Source organism: Argentina anserina, chromosome 5, assembly GCF_933775445.1.
Source record: "Argentina anserina chromosome 5, drPotAnse1.1, whole genome shotgun sequence".
NCBI classification, from domain to species: Eukaryota; Viridiplantae; Streptophyta; class Magnoliopsida; order Rosales; family Rosaceae; genus Argentina; species Argentina anserina.
This window is the reverse complement of record NC_065876.1, coordinates 21,303,878-21,316,583: the sequence shown is the minus strand read 5'-3', so window position 1 is coordinate 21,316,583 and position 12,706 is coordinate 21,303,878. Positions and strand designations below refer to the sequence as shown.

General features: G+C 39.1%; 2 protein-coding genes across 2 annotated transcripts; both read left to right on the top strand.

Annotated features, from left to right (window-relative positions):
* The first annotated feature begins 4,896 nt into the window (after positions 1 to 4,896).
* On the top strand, positions 4,897 to 6,647 carry LOC126794551 (pentatricopeptide repeat-containing protein PNM1, mitochondrial). Its single transcript, XM_050521299.1, is given in 1 exon segment — positions 4,897 to 6,647. A coding segment is annotated over 1 exon segment (1,527 nt). The 5' UTR covers positions 4,897 to 4,912; the 3' UTR covers positions 6,440 to 6,647.
* Positions 6,648 to 8,055: 1,408 nt separating this feature from the next.
* LOC126795721 (putative disease resistance protein RGA3) lies at positions 8,056 to 11,669 on the top strand. The gene is made up of 6 exons (XM_050522495.1): positions 8,056 to 8,070; positions 8,381 to 10,072; positions 10,154 to 10,216; positions 10,333 to 10,426; positions 10,523 to 10,676; positions 11,095 to 11,669. Exons 1-2 carry the CDS (start codon positions 8,056 to 8,058, stop codon positions 10,058 to 10,060), a joined length of 1,695 nt encoding a protein of 564 aa, XP_050378452.1. The 3' UTR covers positions 10,061 to 10,072; positions 10,154 to 10,216; positions 10,333 to 10,426; positions 10,523 to 10,676; positions 11,095 to 11,669.
* Positions 11,670 to 12,706: the final 1,037 nt, after the last annotated feature.

Here is a 12,706-nt window from a genome sequence, read left to right as displayed (position 1 = left end):
GAAGTAGGTGGCTTGGATAGCTCTTCATATTTAGCTATCACCCTTTGAATTCTTGAATGAACCTGTGGTTGTTCTCTTACTGGATTCTGGATGGCCTGCATCTGCAATAACATTGCTCATTTTTCTTTTCTAATCAATCTAGTCATTGCCTTGCTACTTATTAGTGTAGCCTCAGTGGTATCTACTCCCTACAATGATTCTTCCTTGTTATGCACAGTAAATTTCATCTTCATCGGCTCAAAATTCCACATGATATCCCCCAAAGTCTTGAGCCATATAGTTCCCAACACCACTTCACAACCATTCACTAGTAAAATATGTAAGTCATGTTTAAATTCAAATTCTTGAAGCTTGAGTGCTAATTTAACTTCTCCACTTGTTTTGGCTCGAGCTCCACTAGCCATGGCTACACTCAAGGAAGTGAAATGGTTAATATGCACTTTGCTGCCTTTTCAATAAACTTGGATGAACAAAGTTATGAGAAGCTCTTGAGTCTATAAGTACCTACACTAGTCTCCCATTCATGCATAACTTACCCTTATGCTGCATAGTGTTTGAGTGTTTCCTTCCAATAGCTTGCAATATAATCAATGGTTCATCCAAATCTACTAAGGAGGTGCTTCAATCAAGTGATTGCTCAATTCTTCCTCATCCTCATCCTTTTCATCATTATCAAGGATAATTTCAAGGCGCATCAACTACCTTTTTTTTCTACATCTGTGACCCTCCTTGAATGGTTCAGGGCAAAAGTAACACTCCCCATTAGCCTTCTCGGCAGCAAATTCAGCTTCAGTCAACGTATTCTACTCTCTCTTTGGTTGTTGTAACCATTGGCTGGCTTGGCAAAACTTGTTGTTGGCTAATTGTAACTTGGTGCAGACTTGTTACTTGGTGCAAACTTATTGCAACTCACAGGGCTAGTTTGTTTTGATGGCACTATTGAGGCTATACTGCTTGCCTTGTGAGGCATTCCACTAAAAATGCTAGCAGCACTAGACCTGTGATGGTTGCCATGCCTTCCCTCTTTCTCAAACAGCCTTGCCAAATCACAAGCTTCATAAAGGGTTCTAGGCTTTAATGCCTGCACAACAGTCTTAATTTCATCCTTCAAGGCCTCAATGAAACATGAAAGGAGCAGTTCAAGAGGGAACACTGGTGCTCTCCTTGACAATTTAGTAAAGTTCTTCATATATTCTTCCACATAACCAGTTTGGTTCATTCGTGCAACAACTGCCTGATACTCTGAACGATTGTATAGACTAAATCCCTCATGAGTAGATCAGTCAGACCCTGCCAATTGCTAGGGAACTCATGCTTGAACATGTACCACTTATCAGAAGCCTTGTCAGTGAGATGCATGGTTGCAATAGATAGCTTTCTCTCTTCAGGTATTTGATAGAAGTCAAAATATTGCTCTGCTTTGTTCAACCACTCAACTGGATCCCTCCACTAAAAGTGACAAACTCAAGCCTCATTTGAGATGCAGGATTTGGTTGGTTTGGCTGAGTACCAAGGCCAACTGTATGAGCTACACTTGTAGATGGCATGGTGGTGGTGAAAGGTTTAGACATATGAGTTTTTGGTGGTATGGCAGTGTTAACTGAAGTTTGGTATGGTGTTTTGTTGAAGGAATTTTGGTGAACAAAACTTGTTGCAGGTGAGTTTTTGTGTGTAGGTGAGCCAATGGACATGAAAGATGTTGTTGTATTGGAACAAATTGTGGTATTGTTCCAAACATTGGCAAACTATATGCTATAGGATACATACACGAAAAGTGATCAAAATTTGGCATGCAAGTAACTTGAGGTTGGGGTTCATGTCCCATATTCATATTAAAATTAGGTAATCCATCACTGTTTAAAGCATTTGTAGATATCGACTTCATGGTCGTAGACTTAGATTTCAACACTTCGTCTGTTCTAGTGCCACTCACCAAGAAATCAAACAAATCATCAACATCATGAATATCTACTCTATCACCAGTGTGGTCAACAAATTGAACATGAGATTGATAACCCTCACAACGAGCGAAAGTTGACGATGAAGCTGAACCACCTTTGATTGTGGTCATGCCTTTTTGAGGAGTGTGGTTCGTCGAATTGAACCCCGGTTTGAGCTGAGCAAGCTGTTGTTGCAAACCCTCCATCATATTTTGAAACTGTTGCAGCTACGCTTGCATCAAAACCTTCAGATCTATGAGTTTAGCATTGGTCTCTGCCAGCTGAGCGCTCGTCTCATCGCGATGAGCTTGAAACTCCATTTCGAACTGAGCCATGTCATCGGAAACAGTAACCGTGTCTGAATCGTTGGTAGATGTAGGTTTGGTTTCCTTGTCCCACAGATTCACCATGATCAGTGGCTCTAATACCAAATATTACGTTTAAAACCTTAAAACAAAGAGAAAAGGAAATGCACGAGAATTAAAGCTTTGATATATTGATCGATAGATTTCCAACTACAGCTGAGGGAATAAGAACCCCATTTCAGATCCAACAACCACGACACGTGTCAACAGCTAGTTGGTTTCACTTAAATAGACTTAACAAAGCCTAACGACTCTTAATTGACCCTAACAGACTTGATTAAACGCTCACACATTACCCACGTGACTTCCTTAGACAACATTCTCCTAATTCCAACAAGAAAGCTATAATTAAAACTAATTTCATAACAGAATCTCACCTTCCAATACCCTCTGGAACAAGCTATTTCAAGGCCGCACAGTCTTAACAGAGAGAGATAGAGAGAGAGAGAGAGAGAGAGAGAGAGAGGGGGGGAAGAATGAGACCGATGTCTCCCATAGTCTCATTTTGGGTTTGCAAAACAATTTTGTAATTTACACATGTTTTGGAGGGTACCCAATGTCATTTTCAAAATTTCATTAATTCACAATCGCAAATAATGGGTGTTGAATAATAATTGAAAAGACAAGAGATTTATGAAGTACCTGAGGGAGGCGGAGGGAGTTAGACGACGTTGTTTTGGGGGGCGGTTGTTGGTGGTGTTAGAAGAGGTGGCAGTGGTGCGCCGGAGGAACCATTGTTGTTGATCGTCGTTTGGGTTTGAAAGGGTCGTGAGGTTAGGGTGAGTAGGTAAAATGTAATTGGAAAGGTTAACCGGTGTTTTTTGTTGGATCCCACATTAGAAATTAAATTAATAGGAGAGCAGTTTATATGTGTTTGCAAATTATGTAATAGCGTACCCCAATCCGGTACATAGGATACGACCAATGCTATTGGAATTGACCAAACATGGACTTGGACTATTAACATAACTTGGACTAAAAACCTTTAATTAAAAAAAATTGTGCTCGTGTTTTTATTCAATGAGAGCAAATTTAAATGATCTTGGGGAGTTTACCTTTCAAAAAATTAAAAAAAAATCTTGGGGAGTTGTATTTTCACTTAAGTTAGAACCCCTCTTTAATCTTTTGGAAATGATTTTTTTTGGGTACAAATGGGGCCATTAGCCCAAGAAGAGCAACGAAGAAACTAGTCAGAGCTACAAGCCATAAATTTCCTAACTCTAAAAAGACTAACAATGCCATCCAACAGAGTATCGATAAACCAGCGTAGGAGGGTCATGTAAGATACATATCCCTCCTAAGTGCACGGACACGAGTGTCCGTATTGGACACGATTTGATACGTAGACACGACATATAGAAATTGTTTTGGACACGGACACGGTGTGGACACGTTAATTAAATATTATTTTTAATATATATATTTATTTAAAAATTAATTTATAAATTTGAAAGTATTTAGAATTGTAGATGTATGTATATGTCAAAGTGTGCATTAAAATGATGAAAACATAACTTGTTAGAATGAAAGGACTTAATAAGCACCTTGGATAACCAATGTTCGAATCCCACCACAAGCATTCTTATTTTTATCACGAGTTTCTCTCATTATATATATATATATATATATATTAAAGTGTGCATAAATATAACAAAAACTGAATCTGTTGGAACGATTGAAGAGTTGTTGAGTGCCTTGGATGACCAAGGTTCGAATCTCACCATAAGCACTTTCACTTTTATTATGAGTTGATACGTGTCCGCGTGTCCGGGTCGTGTCCGAAGTCAGTTCGCATGTCCGAGCGTGTCCATGTTGGACACACAATACGTTGCTCATAGCACGTGTTCGTGCTTCATAGTATCCCTCTATCATTAGAGGTACTATGCTTAACAAGGATATCAACTACCATATTCCTCTATATGTGGACATGTTTCACATTAATAAAGTCAAAAACACACATCAAGCTTATGCAGTTCATTATCAAGGTCCCAAGAGGATGCAAATCAATATTATCATGCTGAAAAAGATTGATAAGCACTAATAACTCATGAAATGATTTTTTTTTGTTCAATAAAGAAGATTCTAAGAGTTTCCCATCTACCACAATAAAACTTTGGACATAATAATCCATTTTTTACCTAACAACTTTGGACATAATTATCACTTGTGTTCCACTCTGATACTATTATATATTAATCGCAGTTTACATGATCATAGTTGAATATGGTGTATACCTTCGACTATTTGCAAAACAAAAAAATATTAATTATCACTATTAAATATTAATCACCATCACACCCTTGCTTCTTCTCTGGTTTCTTTTTCACTCAACATAATAACATCCAAGAACACATACATAAAATGATTCAAGCAAGTTCCAACTTCACTCAACATCATTGTTTTCCAATTTTGCATTCATCCTTAACCACTAGTCGCGGCAGTTCCATGTCATTGTGAAGGTGCCAAGTTTGTTTGACCATTTTAAAAATTTGTCGGGTCGGGTCGGTCAGACCCGTTTTTAAAATGTTTTCTGATCCCTTAACCCCTTTCTCTTTGACTCTTTGTGCGTCTTCCAATCAGAAACTGAAACATTCTCACTCCCTCAAAATGCTACTCCGGCGACTCCCCCTCCTCCTCCGCTCTCTCTCCGCCGCCGCCTCTCCTTCTCCAGCCCTCCACCAAACCCTAAACCCATTTCCCTCAACCTCTCACTTTCTCTCTCCACCCCATTTCTCTCTCTCCTCCTCCTCCAAACTCTTCTCTTCTTCTTCTTCTCCGCAACCGCTCCCCGACGAAACCCAACTCGCCCAATCCATCTCTTCCCACCTTCTCCAGCAACCGGAATCCGATGACGTCACCCAGACCCTCAAATCCGCCTTCGCTGACGTCACACCCTCCCCTTCGTTGGTCCTCTCCGTCCTCAACCTCTCCACCGAAGCCGGCCGCTCCGTCCTAGGGCTCCACCGCTGGCTCGTCGACAACCCCAGCTTCCGCCACACCGACGAGACCCTCTCCTACTTCGTCGACTACTTCGGCCGGAGGAAGGACTTCAAGGCCGCCCACGACGCCATCCTCGGCGCAGGCCGCGGCGTCGTGGGGCCGAAAACGCTGGCGGCCGCTGTGGACAGGCTGGTGAGAGCCGGCAGGCCGGGGCAGGCGGTGTCGCTGTTCGAGAAGATGGAGGAGGAGTACGGGGTCAAGAGGGACAAGGCGGCGCTGAGGCTGGTGGTGGAGAAGCTCTGCGAAAACGGGTTTGCGAGCAATGCCGAGAAGATGGTCAAGGGTTTGGTGAATGAGTTCTTCCCTGATTAGTACACGTGTGATTTGCTGATCAAGGGTTGGTGTGTGGATGGGGAGCTCGACGAGGCGAGGAGGTTGGCTGGGGAGATGTATAGGGGTGGCTTTTCGATCGGGACGACTGCTTTCAATGCTATACTTGATTGTGTTTGTAAGCTTTGCAGGAAGAAGGACCCTTTCAGGCTGCATTCCGAGGCGGAGCAGATTCTGGTGGATATGGAGTTCCATGGGGTGCCATGAAATGTGGAGACTTTCGATGTGTTGATTACTAATTTGTGTAAGATTAGGAAGACCGAGGACGCGTCGAGTTTGTTTCATAGGATGGGGGAGTGGGGGTGTTCTCCCAACGAGGCGACGTTTCTTGAGATGATCAGGAGCTTGTATCAGGCTGCTAGAGTTGGGGAGGGGGATGAGATGATTGATAGGATGAAGTCAGCAGGGTTCGGGGAGGCTCTGGATAAGAAGGCTTATTTTGGGTTTCTGAAGATTTTGTGTGGGATTGAGAGGGTTGATCATGCTTTGTCTGTTTTTAAGAAAATGAAGCAGGATGGATGCGAGCCCGGGATCAAAACTTATGATCTGCTGATGGGAAAATTGTATGCTCATAACCGTGCTGATAGAGCCACTGCTTTGTTTAATGAGGCCCAAAAGAAAGGGGTGCCTGTGACACACAAGACATACCAGGTGGATCCGAAATACTTGAAGAAGCCAAAGGCTAAGAAGGAGAAGACGAGGGAAACACTTCCTGAAAAGATGGCAAGGAAGAGGAGACGTCTTAAGCAAATTCGATTGAGCTTTGTAAAGAAGCCCAAAAAGGGGATGCGCCAAGCCTTCTGATGTATTTGAAGTTGGAACGAACACATTGTCACCAGGAATGATAGATTTGATGTTTTCCAATTTATTGTGGTGTTTCATGTTATTGAGTTTGCTCTTTTTGTGCCTGGGTAGTATTGTTCATGAATTTTTGACATTAGAGATAAAATCTTTCCTTCTAAACTTGTGCCACACCCTATTTTACTGTTTATCTATCCCCAAGTATTCCACATGACTGGAATGCATTGTGATTTTTACAAGGACATATCATGGAAGGAGAAGCACTTTTAGAGTGTGCACCTAAATTTTCTTTTTTCCTTTCTTTTGATTTGTTAAATTTGTTCTTGATTCTCATATATATAGAGCTTAAGTCTTAGAGGATGATTGTTAAAAAGTCTCGAAAGATGTTTAATGTTCTGAAGAACCTAGACAGCTGTTTCAGAGTACCACCCTATTAATAGGTTGCACTAGAGACTGTAGCTGTCTTCCCATAAACAAGAATCTATTCTTTTGTTTGTTTTCTTTGATCACAATTTCTGTTTTGGGTACAACGTTTTGTTTTTTTGGGATAGATGGGAGCTCAACTACATTGATCCCAGTCAGTTCCCCTTTCCTTTACTCTTTAACTACTGAAGCTGGAGTTTTTGTTTGTATTTCATATCATAATATTGTGGACTTCACTTAATATTCTTGGTAGTCTGGTATTGTTAATTGTTTTCAACAAGAGGTTTCATAACAAATTATGTCTTATGGACTTATGGTGTGTTCGATTATCCCAGAATTACTTTAGTTCCTATGACGAATTCTCACTGGGATTGAATTGGTACAATGAGATTTAGAAGCTATTCTGATAACAGACTTGGGTCTGACCCAGATTACAAGCACAAAAGCAGGTTGCACACTCCTGGATTCTTGCTTTTGTTGCTACAGTAACTTTAACTGACGCTCTGATGGTTGTTTTATAATTGTGGTATTAACTATGTATGTTCATTGGTACCAAAGCTTTGGTTCCTAACATGGATTCTCACTGGTTTTTATATGGTACAATAATATATGGAAGCTATTTCTGTAAATGAACTTCTACTGAAAAAATAAAAGATCCAAATGTGCAGCTTTCCACTCTCTCACCACTTTACTTGCTTCAATTCTTCTTTCAAGTTAGTTGTCTCTCCTCTATTGTGATCCTCCTTTTGTTTGTCTGGAATAACTGCTACTTTCATTCATGTTGATGAGCAGATTATGGCTTTGTCTTCTATTGTTAGGTAGCTGCATCTGCTAAAAGTAATGAAATTTCATAGCTGATATGAAACTATGGTTTACTTTCTTTTCAGATCTTTTTCTTTCTATTTATATATGTTTCAGAAATTCTCAGAAGTGGTTAAATAATTTAAATCATATGAAATATCTAATATGATTTTCTGATGTTGCATAACTAGGCTGAGGACATAATTAGTGGTAGCTACTCCCAAGTTGGCTTCATTTACAGAATAATCTTCTGTGCTGGTTAGTCAATGTAGTTCTTTTTATTCATCCAAAACAAGTTTTTTTTAGTGAGAAGTCATCCAAAACAAGTTGGGTTCTACGTAATTTGTTATGTTGCAAGACTCATGTCAGGGATGCAAACATAACTGCAGGCAGCAATGGAAGAGGCTCTTGTGTGTATTTTAACTCTCTAGTTCTCTACTGATATACTGACATGATATATGTGGCTGAATTTGTTGCTGTTATTGGAGTAGGGATTTCTACTAATGAATTTATAAGTTATTTCTGTAAATGGACTTCTACTAAAAATATAGAAAAATCCAAATGTACAGCTTTCCACTCTCTCATCACTTTGCTTGCTTCAGTTCTTTCAAATTAGTTCACTTTCCTTTTTTGTGATCCTTTTTTTGTTCGGAATAACTATCACTTCCATTCAAGTTTATGGGTAGATTATGGGTTTTTGTTTGTTTTCTTACACACTAGACTCTAGGAAGTCTAGTGTGGGACAAGAAAACAATTAGAGAATGGCAAGATGTCCTTAATAGTAAGATATGGGAGTTAGAAGAATTTGAGGAACAAGCATTTCAGCCATTATTATTAAGTTATTATGATTTGGCTCCTGTAGTTAAAAGATGTCTGTTGTACTGTGCAATATTTCCTAAAGACTACAAGTTAAAGAAATATAGGTTGATTGAGCTCTGGATGTCACAAAATTTCGTTATTTCAAATAAAAATAAAAATAAGAGAAGAATAGGCCAAGATTGTTTTGAGAGTCTAGCAATGCGGTCTTTTCTTCAAGATTTTGAGAGAGATGAGTTCGGAGATATTGTAATGTGCAAAATGCATGATATTGTGCATGACTTTGTGCAGTTTCTTACCCAAAAAGAATGCAAAATTGTAGAGGGTAATGAAAAAATGGAGGTACTTGGTGGTAAGGTTCGTCACTTGACTTTAACCAGTGTACCCTATGGTGAATTTTCATTTCCTGCCTCATTTTACAATTGCGAAAATGTGCGTACCCTCACATTTTTTGATTCAAAACTTGAAACCATAAGCCGCGATTCAATGCTGCAATTGAAATGCCTCAGGACATTGAGATTGGGTGGTAACCGATGGCTCAAAGAAGTTCCGAAAGAGATTGGTGGTTTGATTCATTTGCGATATCTAGATTTGTCTTGGAGTGAGAGTTTGAAAGAAATACCGGAAGCTGTGTGTGAGTGTATAAATCTACAAACTCTGGATCTTAGAAAGTGCATGGGACTTGAGAAACTACCCAAGGCAATGGGGAAGTTGATCAACTTGAAGCATCTCTGTGTTTGGGGTTGTTCTAGGTTGAGGTACTTACCCAAAGGGATTGGGAGTTTGAAAAGGCTGCAATCATTAAACTGGTTTATTATATGTGTGGGTGAGGATGTTGAAGCAATGAAATTAGGGGATCTGGGAAGCATGAACCAGCTTCAGGGGAGCCTTTGGATCAGAGGACTGGGGGAAAAAGATGATGATGCAAGTGAGATTGAGAAAGCACAGCTGGGGAAGAAGGAGCACCTTTCTCGTATAGGAGTAGATTTCCAGGGAGGATTGCAGAGAAAAGGTGAGTCCGAAATAGTGAAAGCAATTCAACCACATCCAAATTTGGAATATTTAGGGATTTGGAGATGTCATATTCTCACTGCCGAGTCTCTATATTGGATCAACTCCTTACACAATTTGAGACGAGTTAGTCTCTATGACTGGGAATTTTGTGAAGTTTTGCCTCCTCTTGGAAAATTGCCATCGCTTGAATCTCTGGAGATCCAAAGGATGAAGAAAGTGAAGAAGGTGGAAGTTGATTTTCTGGCAAGAGAAGAAGAAGAAGAAGTCTCTGAAACAAAAATTCTATTTTCCAAATTGAAGCGACTCTCTTTTGCGGGATTGGAGAACTGGGAAGAGTGGGAAGGAATAACAAAGGTGGATTCTTCTGAAATCACAATCATGCCACGCCTTTCTGAGTTAACAATTCTACGCTGCCCAAAGCTCAAAGCACTGCCTGGCTTCCTCTACAAGATAGCAGCCTTGCAAACTCTGACGATCTTGGACTGTGATATTCTGGCAAGAGAATACGAGAAAGGCGTGGGGAAGGAGTGGCACAACATTTCTCACATCCAAAACCTCACAATTTGTTAATCTGATGAACATGTAAATTCTCAATTTACAGCTATGAGTTTTATGAAATGATTTTACTCCAATCCAACTTGATGAACATATCCGACTATGCAGGTGGGATTTTCATTATGTAAAATTTCAAATTTCACTCAACCGCCTCTTCCTTCATCTTCACCGGTATTTCTATTTCTATTTCTACTTTTCCTTTATGTTTTGTCTTATTTCTTCTTTCTGCATTTCTTTTGCTTTACTATTCTTAATTTTAGCTTTTGATTATCTCTGTTTGTTTATAGCAATTGAAGTTTCCTTTGACGGGTTCGTGCTCCATCTCTTTACTTGATGTGCTTCCGAGTGATGCGCTTCATTGTCCACACTGCATGCATTCAGGTCCGAATTTGAATTATGGTTTTTGGGGTGCTCATTTTAGAAATGTCCATATCAAGATACGAATCACTTACTTTGAAGAGTTATCTGTGTCTGAAGCCTGGTGAGTGTATCTAGGTGAAGGGATTATATTTGAAGATGCAAAATCAGTTCATGGTAATGGTGGTTATACAGATGGAGCTTCATGATACTGTAGGCTCGGCACCTCCATGAATGCGTTGCAGCTTTGGAGCTGCATGATTCTGTTGGAGTGGTGAGTTGTTTCCTTCCTTTTTCTGGTACATAAGTAACAAAGAATTCTGCACATCACAATGCAGTCCCACTGTTATCCTGCCATCATATATTCATATATATGACTACCCTTATGTTGTCTTTCTATTTTAATACTGAAATGTGCCACTCACTGAACAACAAAATGATTAAAGACTCCTCGTAGACATTTTGGCTGAGTCATGAGGTTCTTATTTATGCTAGGAGTAGGGATCTGATATTAGCATCCTAAGTATTCTAATATCATACGTTTCTTTTTGTTTTTTTTTGTTTTGGACAATCCTAAATATTATATATTGCACAAGTCCTTACATTCGCACTTTCCTGCATGTTGTCCAATTCCAATAGTGTTACAAGGTTTGATATCTAATATCTATTACATGGATTTTCTTGTCATATAGGTTGAACCGTTGAAGTCTCTCGTGGAATTGCACTGATTGGAATTTGGGAAGCTATTCTTGACTTGGTTAATGATGAAGATTTTTATTTCCAAAATTTGTACTGCAATGCCACTGATGGAGCAGATGTTAAGTGGACGCAGGAGTTATAATAACCAGGGGCCAACTACAGTAATTACAAGGTTTGATCTCGCTTGTTATCATTTTCTTTTACAAGATTGGTATGTCCTTTCCGGCTGCATGGACTCTATCCTTTGTAAGTGTGTTTACAGAGGGTTGTACAAAAGTCTACAACTAACTTTTATGCAGGAGGCTAGGGAATATCAGGTGTACACCATAACAAAATTTGGTACATATCAGGATTGGAAGAAACCTCAAAAGACTATAGTGAGAACAGAATTGAAGTTTTATAAATTATTATATAAGAAACCTGACAAGACCGAAGTCATCCTCAAGCTTATTTAGTTGACGTGAGGACAGATTTGAAGCTTCTAGGACTAAGAAAGTCTTTGGAGTTGTCAAGTTTATTTATATATGTACCTCATTCTGATTCTTTCACTGCTTGTCCTCTGCAGTAGGTCAACTCTCAAGTTTTTTTCTTCTTCATAATTATGTCTCTCTAAGAGGATAGATTTATGCTTGTATATCCATATCATAGTGAAACCTCTGAAATCAGTTTACCATTATTTAGTCATTGTTTAATCATCTGTCCTGCCTTTCTTTCTGTGAGTTCAGAGTTGTCCCGAGCTCAACGCACTGCCGGACTTCCTCTTCAAGATAAACGTACATTGGAGATCATGTATTGTCCAATTCTGGAACGAAAATACAGAAAAGGTAGAATTCTGTGTAGATATTTTACATTTAATATGAAACTTGATTTCATTTAATCAAAGCTTATACTATAATTTTGCATTCTTTCGCCATAAATTTCCACAGTAAGCTAACATAGTATCAGCATATATTGTATCTCATAATAAGAGGCCATGCCTTCCAACGATAAACAAACATAAAAGAAACAACCTGAAATGAAGTTCTAGTGAAAAAGAAATTTACACACTAATAACTAAGTTACAGTACTAGAGGATAGCATAGAAGCTTCTAGCACTAAGAAAGTCAGTGGAGTTGTCAAGCTGATGAACCTCACCATGTAAGCTATGTATGCTAGCTAGAAGTATCAGTTTGTTTCTTTAACTATTATTGATTCCTGATCTCCTCTGCTGTTTCTCTCCATAAGATAATTTTAAAACTTTTCATGTTTATTTTCTACTAGTTTTATATCTTTCTGGTTTCTACTCACTATAAGGATAAGCTACATTTGGTATTCATATTTTGGGTTGATAATTTTGTGCATTATGTTCAGTACTGTGTAGTCTTTTCTATCTAACTGCAATCTAAAGTTTAGCGACCTCGGTTGGTTATTGGTTGATTTTCTGCCATAAGAAATACTTCTAGCAGAGAAATGGATAGTGAATACGATTTGATGAAAAAGTTATGTCCAGGAGGGACATAAAGGAATTTTTCTGTTCATTTGCATCTTACGTAATTCTATGTGTACGTACTTTCAACATTCAAGGCTTTAAATTACACACTTCTAGTTGTTAAAATATCTAATTTC